At 50.8% G+C, this 17,526-nt stretch overlaps 1 protein-coding gene across 1 annotated transcript; it reads right to left on the bottom strand.

Moving 5' to 3' along the window:
* Nucleotides 1-2,130: 2,130 nt before the first annotated feature.
* Nfatc4 (nuclear factor of activated T cells 4) lies at nucleotides 2,131-14,850 on the bottom strand. Its single transcript, XM_041634017.1, has 10 exons — nucleotides 14,643-14,850; nucleotides 12,507-13,602; nucleotides 11,003-11,165; nucleotides 10,208-10,407; nucleotides 5,892-6,064; nucleotides 5,404-5,544; nucleotides 4,564-4,619; nucleotides 3,900-4,026; nucleotides 3,164-3,745; nucleotides 2,131-2,484 (listed from the first exon to the last, which is right to left on the bottom strand). Exons 1-10 carry the CDS (start codon nucleotides 14,740-14,742, stop codon nucleotides 2,417-2,419), a joined length of 2,706 nt encoding a protein of 901 aa, XP_041489951.1. The 5' UTR covers nucleotides 14,743-14,850; the 3' UTR covers nucleotides 2,131-2,416.
* Between the last annotated feature and the right edge of the window lie 2,676 nt (nucleotides 14,851-17,526).

Raw genomic sequence — 17,526 nt, 5'->3', positions numbered from 1 at the left:
ATCTGGGCCCTAAACGTCAAGAATATAGCTGAGTAGAGTGGAGGCTGCTCACAAGTCTGTGCTGAAAATAAAACAAAAAAAAGAGAGCCAGGGCCCCAGCTCAGTGTGTGGAATGCTTGCCTACCGGGATCAGAGGCCTGGGGTTCACTTCCGGCTCTGCACAAGACTGGGCACGGTGGCAGACACTACAGTCCCAATCAGGAGATGGAGGAAGAAGGGTAAGAATTTCAAGTTCATCCTTGGCTACATCGTGAGTTCCAGGCCAGCCTGGGCTAAATGAGACTCTATCCCCAAAAAAGAAAAGGAATGCCAGGTGTGGCGGAACGTGCCTTTGCTACAATGAGTTCCAGCCCAAGAGACTAAGAAGTCCCCCAAACTGGCACTTAGCAGCTGCTCACTAAACATTTGGCCAGGACTGAGAGTTGGCACTTTGGCAGGAATTGACACAAACTGCTCTGGGAGGTGTGGATGACAGGAACGAGATACATGTATTTGAACGTTTGGTCTCCTGTTGGGTGCTCTTTGGGAAAATTATGAAAACTCCAGAAGGAAGAGCCTTGTTGGAGAAAGTTCATCCTTGGGGTCAGGCTTTGGGTTTTCATAGGCTCACGCTACTTCATGCCTTCTCTCCCTGCTTCCTGTGCAGTTAAGATGTGATCTGCTCCTGCTACCACACTTTCCCCACATTATGGTTATGGAACCATAAACCAAAATAATTTACTTCTTCTAAGATGTTCTTGGCTATCGTATTTCCTCACAAGAGAAAAGTAACCCACACAAGACAGCCAATCCCTATCCCGACAGCCCTTCGTTCCCATGGAGACTAACCCATCCCATAAGAGGTGGGGGGGGGGGTGGAAATGAGTAAGGCTGGAAGTAACTTGTGTGCCCCATGGTCCCCTCCAACATGAAAATTATAAGGCAATGACTCTGGATTCAGGTTGGGGGAATTCTTGGAAACCCTGCTAGGGCCAGGTGAGCTGATCAGCTGATGTCAAAGTGATTTGCGATAGCTTGTGTTCTAGGACACAAACTGGGTGTGGCTAAGCAAACTCATTGTGAAGCAGCAATAGGCAGAGGGAAGAGATCACTTAGGTTCTTCAACCTTCCAGTCCTTCAGTTTCTGTGACTTTCCTGCGACTTCCCTGGGCTATTTGGATTCAGTGGACAATGCAGGGACCAAAGCAGCCTTGAGGCAAGGCAAGATTTCCAAGGACTGGCTCTCTGAATGTCTTGAGTATACCCTCTCAGGCTGACTGGGCTCCATACCTAGCCTGTGCGCCAGGCTCCAGGTAAGCAGGTAGATAGTCTGCCTCTTAACCAGCTCATTGTGCCTTGGTCTCAGCAACCATCAGGACCAGGAACAGACCAGGCTTCCTGCCTTGATCTGCTAATGACAATGGATTACCTATGCAGAAGGTCAGCATGGGCTTATCTGCAAGGGAAGCCTGGAGCTCATGCATGCCGTGAGCCCCAGGAATTCAGAGCTTTGAGGAAGGCTGCAAGGCTTCCTGAAGTCTAACAACTAAAGGATAAATACTTCCGGACTGTCTTCACAATCGTCAAGGATAGGAGATTCCATGGGTAAGCCCATGCCAACTCTTTCTCATCCTCTCCCTCACTTCAAAGAATGAGCAAGCCTCGGGGACCCAAATCTTCCAGGTTAGCATGTCGTCAGAGGGTGCAGTGGGGACAGGAGTCCGGGAGACCATGCTGTGATTTTAGGCAAGCCTGTTTCTCTCTTTGGACCTCAGATTCTTTCTCTAGTGAGAAGCTGGACTGACCTTTTCCCACCTTGGCTATAAATCAGAATCATCTGGGTGGTGACAACATACAGACAGGGACCTGGGAACACCAAAGACTCCTAGGCCTCATCCCAAAGCTAAGGAACCTGAACCTGCAGTGAGGATAAAGAAGCCATGCCGATCCTGAACTCCAACCTCAGCTGCAGCCAGGGAGCCTAGGGAGCCCCTCTGTTTGCCCTCACCCCTCCATCAGGGAGACCCTTTAGATTCATCGCTCCAAGCCATGCCCCAGCTCTTCCCAACTTCTCAGCCTCCTCCTGCCGGAGTTGGAGGAAGCTTGCATCCCTGCTTTCTCCAAGGAGCTCTGGAGGCTGAAGCGCTGGTCAGTGAGCACTTTATTACCCATCAACCTGCCCAGCCTGCCCGCACCACAGCCCGGACAGCATCTTCGTCCCGTCAGTTCTGGCATCCGGCCTCAGCCCCTATCCACACTCTCACTCCCTTTCAAGGCAGCACCAGGCCGGGGGCCACACCTCAGCTGGGAGAGGGAGAAGGGGACGGGAAGATAAAAGCTGGGCAAAAAGAAACTAGAGTTGGCCCCCAAGCTTCTGGAGCCATCGCCCCAGTTAAAAGGACAAGGAGGCGGGGCTTCTGGAGCCACTACACGTGGTTCAGGCAGGAGGCTCTTCTCCAGGACGGGCAGGGAAGCCACTCAGGTCTCGGCCAATGATCTCACTCACTGTAAAGGAGGGCAGTTGAAAGATAGGGCTAAGGCAGGGCCTTTTCCTTTTCCAGAGGCCGCGCCCCCCTTCAATTCCAGGCAAGCCTCCAGCTAGGATACATCTGGATTCCTCTTTGGCTGGGCCTCAGTTTCCCTAATGTCTCTTAACATCTGCTCCTAACTAAATTGTGTCCAACTCCATCCATGTGGGTTCCCAGCCCTGGATCATAGCCAGCTTGGCCTAGGCAGCAGGTCAGACGTGGTTGAGCATTGAAGAGACAAATGAGGGAGGTCTTCTACACCAAAGCAAACTACAGTCACCAGGGAAAGATACGGTAAGGGAAAACACTCAACTGAGCTTTCCACAAGCCACTGTCCCTCCCTGAGACTCAATGCTTGAATTCAGGGAAGTAGAGAGAATGGCCTTGAAATACTTCTAGGACTGAAATTTTGTGATTAGGGTGGAGGGCAGAGACAGAGGGAAAAAAAATCTGGAAGATACTCTATGTGCCCTTCAGAATTAAGGTGTTGAATTCAGGTGGCCACACATACACCAAGAACTTGCTCCTGAGACTCCTGACTACCCTGGGACACTAAGGCTGCCCAGTCTCTGAGTAGCCAAGCTCCAGCCCTCAGCACACACTCAAACCAGTCTCTTGCACTCACTCACACTCACAGCCCCCAGTCCCACACCCACCTTCCTCCAGGGTGATACCCTGGATAGGTACACTGTCTCTGAAGCCGCTGCTGTAGCCACCCCTGGATTTCTCCTGCTCCGAAGCCCCCTCCCCAGGGGTATAGCCTGGCCCCACCTCATTGTAGCCCTCAGCAGGTAATGGGTGGGCAGCATTCTGGGGATTGAAGGGGTCTTCAAGGGATGGGGAGGAAGGTAAAGGAGGCCTAAAGGGAGCTGGAGGGGAGAACGGAAGCCCCAGGGCAAAAGAAGAGCCCTGTCCTCCATAAGGATCACTGGGAAAGGGGCGAGGAAGGAAGGAGACTGCAGGCGGGCGGGCACAACCTGTGGTACCTCCAGTCTCAGGGAACATCCGCAGGCCTGATCTATAGGATGGTGGGGGCCCCGTCTGGGGGTATAGAGTGGGGGTGCTATAACCAAAGCTTTCGGACAGGTAAGGAGTCTCATAAGCAGGGTCTTCATGGGGATAGGAGGGGTAGGGGGGCCTGGGTGGTGAGAAGTCCATGTCAGTGCCAAAGGGGGGACCCGACGTGGAAGGGAAGCCCCGGAGAGATGAGTCTGGTAGGGGCTCCTCCTTGAAGATCACTGGGAAGATGAGGAGGCAGCAGGCTGGTGAGGGTCTGGCAATTCCACCAGGACACACCTTCCAACCTCCTTCCCTTCCGAGGGTTCCTCTGCCCCTTATCCCCTCACACTGGGGTTCCCCTCCACCCCCACCACAGGCAGTCTTAGAGCGCACCAGGTAGGAACTTGAAACTTTGGGTAGGACTGCGCTTCCTCCTCCCGTTGGAGACGTAGAAGTAGACCTGGACTGGCCGGGATACCCGCTTGTTGCTGTACTCAGGGACAGTCAGAGTCAGTGTCACCTAGTTAGGACAGAGGAGGAGACACAAGTCCTTGGAGGTCTTATATCAGTCCAACCCTTCTATGAACCCAAACCTTATCTCCTAGTCTAGGCTGAGGAGCAAAGTCAGTTCCCTGGAGATGAAGCAACTAGACCCTCCAGGTCAGAAAAAGTTACTCTGAAGTAACCTTTTCTGTTGTTTTTTTCTTTTTTCTCCTTCTTTCTTTCTTTCTTTCCTTTTCTTACTATTTTTTGAGACAGGACAGCCTTAACTGTTCTGGAACTTGTTCTGTAGACCAGGCTGGCCTCGAACTTACAGAGACCCACCTGTCTCCGCCTCTGGAGTGCTGAAATTAAAGGTGTCATCCCCACTGCCCAGGCAAAGACCTTGTTTGTTTGTTTTGTTTTGGAGACTGACTGTCCTGGAACTCTCTCTGTAGACCAGGATTGCCCCCGAACTCAGAGTTCCACCAGCCTCTAAGGGGACCCTCTTGAGAATTCCTTACTTCTTCCACCCCTCACCCCACCACCAGGTTGGATACCCCAGGGACACTGGTACCTCACTGCTCTGTAGCCGATTCACCGCAGCCTCCTCCTCCCACTGCAGCTTGCCATCTGAGCAGGAGAGAAAGAGCACCAGCCTAGCTCTAGGGCCCACCCACTGCCCCAGCGCCCTCCCTTCCCCTTCCTGCTGGAGTCAATCAGATTTAAAAAAGATCCTTAGCAGGTCTGGCACAGACTTTACCAGACAAAGACAGGTTTTAAAATTGTCCCCAAGGGGGTCAAAAAACAAACTAAAGCCAAGGGAAATGGCAGGGACCTAGAGAGAGTGTTAGAAGTATCCCTGGAACTCTTTCACCAGCTAACTCAGACATCCCCTCCCATGATACCAACAAGACAGATAGTGAGGTAGTACTGGGTCCCATCTTGAAGGAAGGCACTAAGACCAAGATTCACGATGTGTACCCCAGGTTGCTAACTGTGGTCTAGGGGCTGGGCCATCATGAGAAGGGTTGAAGGAAGGACCCAGAATCCTGTCTCCCATTTCTCCACCCCTACAGCTCCATCTTGGGGGCACCCCATAGTTACAGCTGGGCTTTTATCTCTGAGCTCAGGATAGGCTCAGGGAAATCCACAGTAATTGTAAGTCCCTTCTTCACTTCATATACTTTTTTCATGACGATAAACCGTCTCAAAGCCAGTTCCTCTTTAATACTTTAATAAGCAGGATGTGTATTTCTTGTATTTGCTCACTATCCTTGATGTGTTAGCTGTGGTCACATCCATGAGAAACTGACTATACACGAGGGAGGCTCAGCTGGGTGCTTCTGTGACAGCCGCAGAGTCTCACCTGCAGGTTGTTAGCTCTACTCCCCTCCTCTCCTCAGGGGGTACTCACCAGGGCCCCTCTCAATGAACACCACTTTAGAGTCTGGCAGGAAGTTGGAACCGGTCAGCACTAGTTCCTCCCCTCCTCTCACAGAGCAGGCACTGGGGCTGTAGGCCTCCACCTGGGGCAGCTCCTGGGCTGAGCGCTGGGCTGCAAAGTAGTATAAGAAAGGAGTCTGGCTGGGCTGGGTACAGAAAGGACAGCCCTTTCCAGCACTAGAGCTTGGGGAAGCCCTCTTTCCAGGAGCAAATAGAAAAAGAGAACCAACAGCAACCATGAAACCACACAGACTTGCAAGGTCCACTCCTGAAACAGAGACGGGGCAGAGAGGTACAGGTTCATCTGGACCATCCCCGAGACATGGCAGAAGGAGAGCTGAGTCCTCTATAGGGCCACCCACCACATGCAGGGCACAGGACACTACGTAGAGGAAATGGGTGATAGACAGACAAAGGAGCTGCGAGATACAGAGAACTGGTTGGGGCCTGTTTGCTCACAGCATTCGATGGGCACTGACGCTGCCTGCACAGAGACGACCTTCCCGCCGCCCTGAGGCACGTGTACACGGAACACCAGCCGCACACGTGTGTTTTTGCGCCCGATGTCCGTCTCACCCTTCCGAAGTTCAATGTCTGAATTTCGAAGCTTCAGGATTCCAGCACAGTCAATGCTGAAGGCAAAGGAGAGATGGTAAGACTTCCTAGCCAAAGGAGAGATGGTAAGACTTCCTAGGCAAAGGAGAGATGGTAAGCCTTCCTAGGCAAAGGAGAGATGGTAAGCCTTCCTAGGCAAAGGCAAGATGGTAAGCCTTCCTAGGCAAAGGCGAGGTGGTGATACATTTCCAGAGGGGAAGCTCCCACCCTCAGTCCATTTTCTAATCTAGTCATGGCCTCCAAGAAAGCTCCCCAGCCTCAAAAACTACTTTCTTAGACATTAAGGTCAGAAACCGACTGGGGATGAGACTTGGTGACAGAGCATTTCCCTAGTGTATATAAAGCCCTAGGTTCAATTCCCAGGACTTTAAGAAGGAGGAGGAAGTTGAGCTGAGGCTATAGCTCAATGGTACAAAATTGTTGCAAAACATTTGTACACTGAAGAAGATGTGTTGCTGTGATGAATGTAATAAAAGGTTGAACAGCCAATAGATACGCAAGAGAGATAGGTGGGACTTCCTGGCAGAGAGAAAGGAAGACAGGGAGGAATGGAGGCAGGCGAGAGATGCCAGGAGACACAGAGAGAAAACAGAAGATGCAAGATGGAAGAGAGATAAAGTCATGTGATAGAACTCAGATTAATATAAATGGGTTAATCTAAGTTATAAGACCTAGTTAGAAACAACCCTAAGATATAGGCTGAACTCTCATAATTAATAAGAAGTCTCCAGGTCATTATCTGTAGGCTGCTGATCCATAGATAGTCTGACAAGAAAGCTTGCTCCATATGGTGCCCAACGTGGGTCCACATAAGGCCCGAGAAAGCTAAGAAAACAGAGTTCTGAACAAGTGGCTCCACTCTCACTGACCCTAAGTAAGCAGAGCCAGCCGCGAGGCCATGAGAGAGAGCCTCATGGCAGAGGGCCTAGCCACAGCCTAGCAGTTTAAGATTTGGCTCACGTGTCAGAGAATGTTGCAAGAGTATGACTACAGGAGCTTCATAAAGTCAATTCCAGGCCAAACAACAAAAAAGCCCTCTGAATAGGTTACAGTATGCGTAAAAATGACTTAGATGCTGGGGGAGAAAAAAGAAAAGGGGTATAGGCAGTCATAAAAGAATAAATAGTTTAAAAATAATAAAGTAAAATCTTTAAAGAGGGAATAAAGTAATATAAAAGAAAAAAGCCACATAAAGATGGGAAAAAACACATGGTGTCTGGATCTTGTGTGGTGCTTTATTGACTTTAAATTTTTTAATGTTAATGAACAAAAAAACAATAGCTACAGAAAGATATTGAATTATGGAAACTGCTAAAGGAAATCAACCTATATATTTTAAGAATGCCTTAACTTCAAAATAAAAGTCAGAAAATCTATTGCATTGGGGAAGAGACTATGCCTTTGTTTCCACAGGAAACAAAAAGTTATGGTTCCCTTCAAAATTAATAAAGATCAGATCTGACTGAGGGAAAAACCTCCTGAAAATCTTGGCTACAGACATGAAAAAAGAAACCAAAAAAGATGGGAGATATATATATGTTGATCCCTCTACTATGGGAACAGCTCTGAGACTGGATGAGACATGATAAATCTTGTTATGTATAGAGTATTCATACTTATTATTACATGTCATCTTTTCATGTAGCACAGTATGAGGTTTGGTTATACAGTCAAAAAAAAACATAAAATTTACAGATGTCTTTTACCTGCTCAAACATAAAACAAAAAATCATCTTTAGCTCTCTTGTACACACTGCACAGTCCATATTTGTGTTAATACAGATGTATATGCTACCTTTAAAAGTTTGCTTTTCAGAAAAAAAAAAAGAACCAGACACCAATAAAGACAAGTAGCCCAGGTGATCCAGCCTCTCAGAGTGTCTCTATTGCAGTTTCCTCAAAATTCTGCATCCACAACAGCTTCAAAGCTGCTAGCTGAGATGGTCCAGTCTTACAGACTATCCAGCCAAGACTTCAGATAAGTTCTACACTTTCCCATCACACAGAGACTAAACAAAAAATAATACAGCTAGTTCTCCCAGGACTTGACCATTATCCCAGTTTTCTCAGGGTCCCCTGAAGATTCTGTCACCCCAAGACAGCAGAAATCAGTCTAGAGAACAGGACACCACATTCCTGAGAGATGGACTGGGTGGTTTGGTCTTTCAATGGATTACAGATTCTTATCATCACTTAGGGGGAGTTGGATACAAGTTGTTGTTGGTCATGGTCAGGAAAAAAGCTGAACAAAGGAGATTAGATTCAGGAATCTCTTTCTGAAAAGAAAAAGGGAGGATATAGTATAGAAATGATGGGACAAAAGGGTGGATTGTTGCACCTACTTTTGAACAACCACTAGTCTCCATTATTTTATTTTATTTATTTATTTATTTATTTATTTATTTATTTATTTTGATTTTTCGAGACAGGGTTTCTCTGTGGCTTTGGAGCCTGTCCTGGCACTAGCTCTTGTAGACCAGGCTGGTCTCGAACTCACAGAGATCCGCCTGCCTCTGCCTCCCGAGTGCTGGGATTAAAGGCGTGCGCCACCACCACCCGGCTCCATTATTTTACATTGGTATGGATTTTTGTACATTGATACAAATTTAAGGTTATTTTTCTTTTACTGTACATGTGTTTCTACTCTTATTTAAGGTGTTATACCTGTGCAGCTCATTTAAAAATGTAATGTAAAGTTTAGCCCTTGAAAGTTATTTGGGATAATAAATAAAGACATGTTAGTTCTTAGTCATCTAACAATCAAACTTGTAGTCAGATGGTCAAGTTTTCAAGGTTAAACAGATATCTCTTAGATGGGTTGTCTTCAAACACTTCAGAAATCTACAGAATATGAAATTTAAGATGTTTCAATAACATAAAGCTTTTGATGACAGTGAGATATGTCTGCTCCTGGTAGCACCAATTTTCTTCAAAAAAGGAATGATGGTTATCAAAGAATCTCCATATGGAGTTTGCTTCCAATGTGGCAAAGCTAGCCACTGGGCAAGAAACTGCGCTTGCCTCGACTACTGACAATATGCTGTCCAAACTGGACAAACAGGACACAAAAGAAAGCAGCTGCTGAACTTTGCCAAGACAAGTAAGACAGTCCTTTAAAATTTCTGCTTCACAGAAAAGTCTGTCAGATATTCTAAGCCCATAGGCAAAAGGTGGATGCCCCAATGTTGCAGATGAACCTTGAGTGACTATCTAGGCAGTCAGCCATCTCTGTCATTTCTGTAGTTTTGGAAGTTGTTTGTTCTACACTTCCTGTTTACTCAGGTAATAGTATATTCTTCTTGGGTCTTTGATGGAGGTTGAAGACGACATAATAATAGTTACAGTTTATTGTTATCAAAGTCAGAAAAGAAACTTGCATAAGAAATGTAAAGTTTATAAGGTTGAGAAACATAAAATCTTAAGTTGATTATGTAAGAAGATGATTTAAGGTCTAAAAAGATATTTTTTAGGATGGCAATACATAGTTATGATAGAAAGTGGTTTAGGTATAAAACTTTGATAGGGTAGGCAATACAGTACTTTCTCCAAATTTGCCAAATACAAATGGACTGGACATTGTGAATGTAGTCCTTACTTAATAATTGTTATTATGGTGTATAGTTTTACTATGTCAGAATTAAAATCTTTCCTTTTTATTTAGAGAAAAGGGGGGAAGTGCTGTGGGATATTTGTACACTGTATGAAGATATGTTGCTGTGATTGGTATAATAAAAAGCTAAATGGCCAATAGGTAGGCAGGAGCAATAGATGGGCCTTCCAAAGAGAAAGAAAGAAGAGGAGGAACTGAGGCACTAGGAGAGGAAAGAGGGGGTGCAAGAGAGGTAATGCCATGTGATAGAATGTAGATTAATATAATGGGTTAAGTCATAAGAGCTAGTTAGGAACAAACCTAAGCTATAGGCCAAGCTTTCATAATAATTTTCGTAATTCTTTTCTTTCATAACAGAAGTCTCTGTGTCGTTACTTGCAAGCTGGCTTGCCAGACAGAGAAAAACTTGCTACACAAAACACTTGCCTAGAAAGCTGGAAACTGACTTGGAGTGATGATATCTAGCTCTTCTGGGAAAGAGAAAAAGGGGGGGGGGGGGCTTTCTGGTCTTAAATTCTGCTGGCTGGGGGAAAGTTGATTGGGGACTTACTTTGCGGCCATGTTGTTTTCTGGGAGTAAGGTCATCTCCAACACTTTGGTACCACTGACTACAGCTTCATAGCTGGCCGTGGCCACCATCTTGCCAGTGATACGGTGCACCTGGTAGAAGGCATGTGGCCGCAGGCTCCTTTCATCCGCAGTGCCAATGAACATCTGGAGAGTCAGCGGCTTCTCACTGTAGCCTAGGAGCTGGCAGGAGGAGACAGAAGCACCTGTTTGAAAGCCCCAGAGTTTTTCACCCTTTATCCATCCTTGGCTTTTCCTGTCCAAGGATGGGAATGGTGAAAGATGAATACCCTGTAAGGGATTCCCTGTGGGAAACTGGGTGTCCGCTGTAGAGAAAATGTTCACAGTCAAGTTCACAGTGTTATTCTTGGAAGGCCCAAACTGGGCTGGGCAAAAGAGGAAGAGCTTCCAAGAAAGACTAGGCCAACTCAATATAGAGAAAACCTAACTCCCAGTGACCTTTGGCCTCAGCTGAAACCCTCCCCCACATCTGGCGAGTCACCATTTTCCAAAGTAGACATGAGGCTGATGTCCCGTGGGATAAGTTGGGGAGCGTGGGGGTGTAGGAGAACAGAAAAGAAGAGTAGAAAGTATATCCGGGTCCTTGCTATGTACCCTTCCTTCCCTGGTTCCAGCCCCTCCCCTGGGCTGCCTGCGGGGTCACAGCTGAGAGTGTGGGAAAGGGCAGTGCCATGATTCTGTGTATGGCTGAAGCTCATTTGCAGGAATCTGGGACGGGAGAAGAGACAGAAAGTCGGGCCTGCCTTCTGCTCCTTACCTTGACCACAGGGTGACCTCCAGGGGCAGCTTTGACAGCACCTCGGCTGCCCTCTGTCTCGTAGTGGGCTCGATGGTGTGCTCTAGGCTGCACCTCAATCCTCAACTCCAGCTGTTCATACTGGCTGGGCAAAGGCCAGTCCAGGGGAGGTAGGGCAGAGGTCCTGGGTGGAAGAGGAGAGTATGGTCGTCTGGAACCTCAGCCCCATCAGCATCACACTGGGTGTGTGAGGGAGAAGGCAGTGTGGGTATGGGAGAAATAAGAAATCACGGCAAAAGTCAATTCCAAAATCTCAGAAACAGGGGAAATGATAGGGAACAAGGTCCTTTGAAGATGTGTGTGTATGTATGTGTGCGTGCGCTCATGCACAAAAGATGGCAATAGCACTGAGACTCCCTTCTCCCAGGTTCTGGACAAAGGATTGAAGGTTTTACCAAGAAACAGAGGAACCCAAAGGCCATACTCATCCTCTTATCTAGGAGGGCAGGTACAAAGAAGAAGTGCCATTTTAGACCAGAAAAAGCATTAGAAAAATAGAAAGGCTGAGGGCAGAAGCCTAAAGTAGAAGCTAGGAGCAGGCTACTCTGCTAGCAGGGCAACTCCTTCCTGCTAGTTGGGGCTAAGTAGGAAAAGTTGCAAGGGCTAAGGACTGCTTTTCTGAAATTGCGCTTACAGACTCGGCTAGTAAGTCTCAACTGATAACTTCCTGCCCCTTCCCCCAGGCCCCATATTTTGCAGTCTTTTACTTACCATAACGAATGCAAAAGCTGCTACTAGTGTCTAATGAATTAAGGCCTAGGAGGCTGCTCAATCAGTACAGCCCTGCACAAGAAATTGTCCAACTCAACACAGTAGTATGCCTAAGTTGAGAAACATTGGCCTATGGGAATCCCAGCGAGTCTAGCTTCCCTCTAGAAACTTCTCAGGATGGAGACACCTCAGTCTGACAGCTCAGGGATTAGGACTATTGAAATGGGCAGGATTGAGAGACTAGAAGGGATAGAAAGGCAAGTTTCAATATGAATTCGTTGACTTGCAAATGCATGTAACTTTATTCAGATTGGAAGTGGGGTTCTTAAGACCCACACCTAGACAAAGAGTTAGTGGTGGGCTTCTTGTAATGGAACACAGGGTTCTTCTACCTGTTCTGTCTAAATCAGCCATAGGCTAAGATCAATCTGCCTGAGACAGGACTGGCCAGGAGGTGTGGGAACCCTAAAGGGGTTTACGATAACCAATAACCGTTCTTAGAATACTGAAGAGGCTTTTTCTAATAGGTCCACAGGAAACAGCCCATTGTCAGTCTGCTGGCTTTTGGGGAGGTGTTTGTTTTTAAACTGAATTGCCTTAAAACCAATTAGCTGCTGGGGTCCTGTTGCAGAAGCTCTTCTGAGAAGTGGAGCACACCTGGAACCAGGACCTGTCTTTAAACCCGTCCTTCGACTTTCCTGCTCCCTGAGTAGAATGGGTTGAAGAGCAGAGGGGTGCCAGATCTGGCCCTCACCTGAAGATGGGGCTATGTCCCCCAATCCGGGCCTTGGACCATGCAAGGGGAGAAGGCACTGCTAGATAGTCCATGCCAGCCACCTCTTTCCGCAGACCTCCCGGAGCGGCCACAGCCTCTTCTGTTCCGGAGGGCAGCTTCCCATTGCAGGAGGCAGGCTCCTCAGACCGAGGCAGGGCCACCGCCTGCTCGCTAGAAGTCCTCCGGGTTTTCTGAGGGATGCTCTCGGTTGTTGGAGCTCCGACATAGTCAAAAGGGCCTGGAGAACTAGGATCCCTGACCAGAGGCAATGGGGGCGGTGGAGGTGGCTCTGGACCCTCTTCCCCAAGGCTGCCCCTGCGGGACAGAGCTGGGGAGGCCGAAGACGGGGTTCCTGAACTGGAATAGCGCCTCTTGCCACAGGGTGAAGCAGGCCGCGGGGAGGCTGGGATGGGCCCAGGAGCGCTGAGGAGTAGCCAGCTATCCTCTGGCGCTCGGCCTCCGGAGCTTGGACCGTAGAGGCTCCATGGATCCTCCGGGGTCCAGGGCCTAGGAGAAGCCCGGGGCGAAGGCAGTGGAGAGCTCAAGCCAAAGCGAGAGGCTGCTTCATTAAGTTCAGACTCCACCTCGTCGCATGCTGCATACAGGGCGGCCTCGTCCGAGGCATCGGAGAAGAAACTCCACGAAGACAAACTGCTGCTGCCAGGGCTCGGGCTGAAGAAGGCACCTCCGCCCTGGCTTCCTGCCTCTCGATAGCCCCCAAAGCCTTCTGGTGGGGGGTAATCTCTAGGAGAGCCATCTCCCCAGGTTTCAGGAGTGTCCTCTAGCGAGGTCGGTGGGTCAGGCGTGGGAGAGATGGAAGTGATCCGAATGCTGGGACACTCAAGAACACGACCTCCCCCAGCACCCCCCGCACTCCCTCCTGGGCCCCCCAGCCTCACCGACCGAGCCGGCTGGCTCTCCCAGGTGCCAGGTGAAGGGGCTGGACGGGGTGGTGGTGAGTGCATGCCTGGCCGAGGGGGTGGGGGTCGGGGAATACCAATAGGGGCAGCACCATAAGGAAGGGGTTCCCCAAGGGCCAAACGACAGCAGGGAGGGGCATCCTCTGAGTCCAGCTCTGCCAAAAAGGAAAGGGGGATAGAGGGAGATAGGGAGAGAGAAGCTGGTGAGATGTCTAGGTTCCTCGGATGGTTAGCTCCCAAATCCTGATATGCTGCTCATCTAGGAGGGGTTTCCTAGTCTCAGAACAAAAGCAAAGTTAAACATCAGAAGATGGAAACGAGATACAGGCATGCCAGAACCCCATATTCTGAATCCCTAGTCCTAGGTCCTAGGGTACTAGAGAAGGTGAGGACCGCAGGCTGCGGAGTGCTAGAGCTGGGCCTAGAGGTGTGTTTGCCCAGGCTCTGGGCTGGGCCGGGGGCGATTCACACATGAACCCAATTAGCAATGGTTCCCAAACCCCCAAATGGTGTTGGCAGAAACCCCAGTTACCATCGCAACAGTGGCCTGGGGGTGGGAAGGATGGGGGCATGTCTGCGGTGACAAGGGGAGGTGGCTCCTCCCTCGCCCCCCCAAAAGGGGGCGGGGGTGCAGCCGAAGGGTGATGCGTGCGGGGGCCCAGCCAACAGGGGGGTGGGGGCAGCGGGCAGCGCGGATTCCGTGCAAGCGCCGGCCGCCGCCCCCGGCTCGATCCCCGCCATCTGCCTCTCATTGCGGCTAGACAGGGGGAGGGGGAGGGGTGCCCCTGCGCTGCCCGAAAGAGCCCCCAGCCCCAGGCGTCACGTCTGCAGGACCAGGCCTAGGTCCGAAAGCCTCAAACTCCAGAACCAACCCACCCCTTCCCAAGCCGGCACCCCGGGCTCTTGGGGGCCGAGATTCCCTTCCGCCCCCCATCACAGAGACAGCCGGCCTAGCCGGGAGGCGGCGCGTAGCCAACAACACCCCCACTCCCACCCCAGTCACGACCTAAAAAGGAAAAAGTGGTGCCATGGCCCCCAGCCTCACTTCCTCAGCCTTGGTAGTCCCTCAGCTCCCTTCAACCTCTGACCCACCTCAACCCCCACCCCAGGCTCACTACCTCCAAAGTGTCCTAACTCAGATCGCCCCGGCCCTTCAGTCACTGGCCAGATGACCCCTTCCCAGCCCCACACTAACCTTCCCCAGGGCCCCCCGCGCCCAGCGGGGGGGCTTCCTTTTCTTCCCCGAACACCAGCTTAAATTCCAGCTCCTCATCTTCGCAGCTTGCCGCCCCCATGGGTCCGGCCGGAGCCCCCAGGTCCCGCCTGGGTGGGAGGGGGAGGCTCTGAACGCTGCTGTAGCTTCACGCGCGGGTGGCTCCCTCCCTCCCTTTCTCTGAGACGCCCCCTCTTCTGTCGCTGCCGCCTCCCTCCGGACGCCCCCTCGTTATTATAGAAACTTTTCCAAACTTTTTCCCCCAAACTTCTTCAAAGCGGCCCCCCCAGCCTGTCCCTGATTGGCTACCAGGGATGCTCCAGCCCCTCCTCCAGGGATGAGATGGGAAAACCACGCGCCCCTAGTCCTCCCCCACTCTCCTCCTCTCAGTCATCTCTCCAGTCCCGCCCCCTCCAAAGGGGGAGGAAAAACTGAATTGGAAAGTGTTCCCTTCAAATGTTACAGGACCCTAATGGTACCTATTGGCTCGCAGTAGTGACAATCACTTCTCACGGGGAGCCCAAACCTCAACTTATTTAGTCTCAGCGGAGGGAGGGGGTGGGGGGAATCCGAGTCGCCTTAAAGAGGCCATATTCTGGGCTCCCAGTGTGGCGGGTCCGTGGTACATCCTTCCTTAAGATCTGAAGAGTAGTGCAGCTAGCATCTCCCAAGAAAGGCCACCGCTTCTGCGCTGTCAATCCAAGTTTGAGTAGAAAGAGTTGCGGAATTGAGAGAGGTTCTGGGCTGTTCTAAGAGGAGGCCATTCCTTTCTCCACCCTCGCTGAGACCACTGTACCTGGGCCTTCAGGGAGCTTTTGCACTGCTTGCCCATCACCTCCACCGGCCACTCCTCCCATTTTCTGAGGATGCAGAACTTTTGTTGTCCGGGAAGCCTCTCAGACTTTTCTAACCCCAGGAAGCCTTTAAAGGCCCACCGCCCCTTCTGGGCATAGATCCAGGCCCGGCTTTGCCGATACCCTGGTCCTAGCCGCCTAGATAGGCCATTAATTAGCTTCCTTGGAGGAAGTCGGGTCCCTTTCTCCCTCTCCCCCTCTCACCCCCCTCGAGCTGCAGACTAGAAAGTCTCTCTCTCTCTCTCTCTCTCTCTCTCTCTCTCTCTCTTCCAAGGGCATTCCCCTCCCGGCTCTCCTAAATTCCAAGCCAGGTTTAGAAGGGGCCTGGAGCTGAAAACTTTGGCCCCAAGGCTGGACACCTGTCACCTGGGCAGGGGAGGAAGACCTGGACTGGAGTTTCCAGGAAGGGCAAGCAAGAAAAAGAAAAAAAAGGGGGGTGTCCCAGTGGGAAGAAAAGAACGTGGGACCGGAGATTCTTGATTTGGGCTACAGGTTCCGCGGGGCAGAGGAGCAGTCACCGTCCTGCCCAGCACGCTAACCATTTGCTTCAAACTTCCCTAAGAAGCCTCACGGAGCTCTAATCTTCAATCCCTCAGGCTCTGGGCCGCGCCCCCAGCAGCCACCAGAGGCCAGCACCGAAAGGGTTAAGCGCCGGCCCTCGGGTCAGACGTTTACAAACACTCGGGAGCCGGGCGGGGACCGCGCCCATTACTCTAATGAGAAACAGGCTCTGCGGGGCAGAGGGAAGGGGGGCTGGCCTGACGGGCCCCAGCTCCTTGGCGGCCGAGGCGGCGCCCCTCCTCCTTTCAGTCCTCCCCCGAGCCCGTCCTGGGGACCCCCCCCCCCCAGCCCCGGGGGACCCCAATGACGTGCGGCGCTGCCCCGGCTACAAGCCCAGGGCCGTGCGGCGGGAGGGGCTTGGCGGGCGGGAGAGAAGAATGTTCCGAGGCCGAGCGGGGAGACGGCCTGGTTTGATTTTTTCCCCCCTCTCTTCCCTTCGGTTCTTCTCAGGTTACATTGCCGTCCTGCTTCACCTCGGAACTGGAGAAACCCACGGTCAAGGAGCACGAGGAGCACCTCGAGAACATCTACTATCCTGCACCTAAAAGGAGGGCGGGCGGAGGTGGGAAGCCATGGAGGACAGATCCGGAAATCAGCCCGGGCCCTGCTCCCTTATACCCCCCCTCAGCGGCACAAACAGACGCGCACATTCTTTTCAAATGTCATATTTCCTTTGATCCTGGGCAGTGTTTCTCCATGTGTCAGGCTCAGCTTCTGCCCAGCCAACTGCCTCCCCACCCACCCCGCTTTGTTTTCCTGGAGCACCCTCCCCCTTCCCTCTTTCTGCAAGGCCCGGGAGGGTGACTTCGGCTGTCTTTCCCCTCTCCTCCCAGTGACTCAATTTCCCCGCTGTGGTGTTGCAAAAGAAAGCAGGCAGAAAAGAGAACCGTTTGGCACCAGTGAGGTATTAATGTAAAAGATTGCTCAGAAAGGCAGATACTTTCAGATTAGAGCATCCTCTACCGCAAACTCTCCTAGGTTTAGGCCTGAAGCATAGGAGTGGGACATGTGACCTCTGACTTGTTCTGCGTGGCTTTAGAGGCCCAGGGCTGGTAGTTTGGGTTGCCCTACACTACTGCCCCCTGGCGACCACAAAGCCCAGCTGCCCTTCCTCCCCTTTGGCGACTTTCCCCTGCCACCTTGTCTATCTTCGCTTCTCTGCCCCCTAGCGCGCACACCTGAACGGAGTTCACTTGTGACGGACTTTGGTTTTTGTCTTGTGCTGTTTGTTCCATCGGTTTGTTCTAGAGACAGTCTCCTGTAGTACAGGCTGTCTTGGAACTACTCCTTATCCACACCGCAGTGCTGGAACTATAAACACACAATGCCATTCCCAGTTGTTCTGATTGGTATTATTCGACAGACTTGGAGCTGAATCCTAGCTTTTTTTTTTAATTACACAAAATGTAATTTTGTAAGTGATCTAAATCAGACAAACATGTTTTGTATTC

This window comes from Microtus oregoni, unplaced genomic scaffold, assembly GCF_018167655.1.
Source record: "Microtus oregoni isolate MIOR12 unplaced genomic scaffold, Mior012 000045F_ref0000178, whole genome shotgun sequence".
Lineage (NCBI taxonomy): Eukaryota > Metazoa > Chordata > Mammalia > Rodentia > Cricetidae > Microtus > Microtus oregoni.
Note: the sequence above shows the minus strand (reverse complement) of the source record. Positions and strands in the feature narration are given on the sequence as shown.

Bases quoted from the DNA above. Each gene is read 5' to 3' on its own strand.
- Nfatc4 (XM_041634017.1), bottom strand. From the start codon at position 14,742: ATGGGGGCGGCAAGCTGCGAAGATGAGGAGCTGGAATTTAAGCTGGTG. The intron at 11,166-12,506 runs GTGAGGGCCAGA...TCTTCCACCCAG, and splicing joins GGACATAGCCCCATCTTCAG to GACCTCTGCCCTACCTCCCC. The intron at 10,408-11,002 runs GTAAGGAGCAGA...TCCTCCTGCCAG, and splicing joins GAGGTCACCCTGTGGTCAAG to CTCCTAGGCTACAGTGAGAA.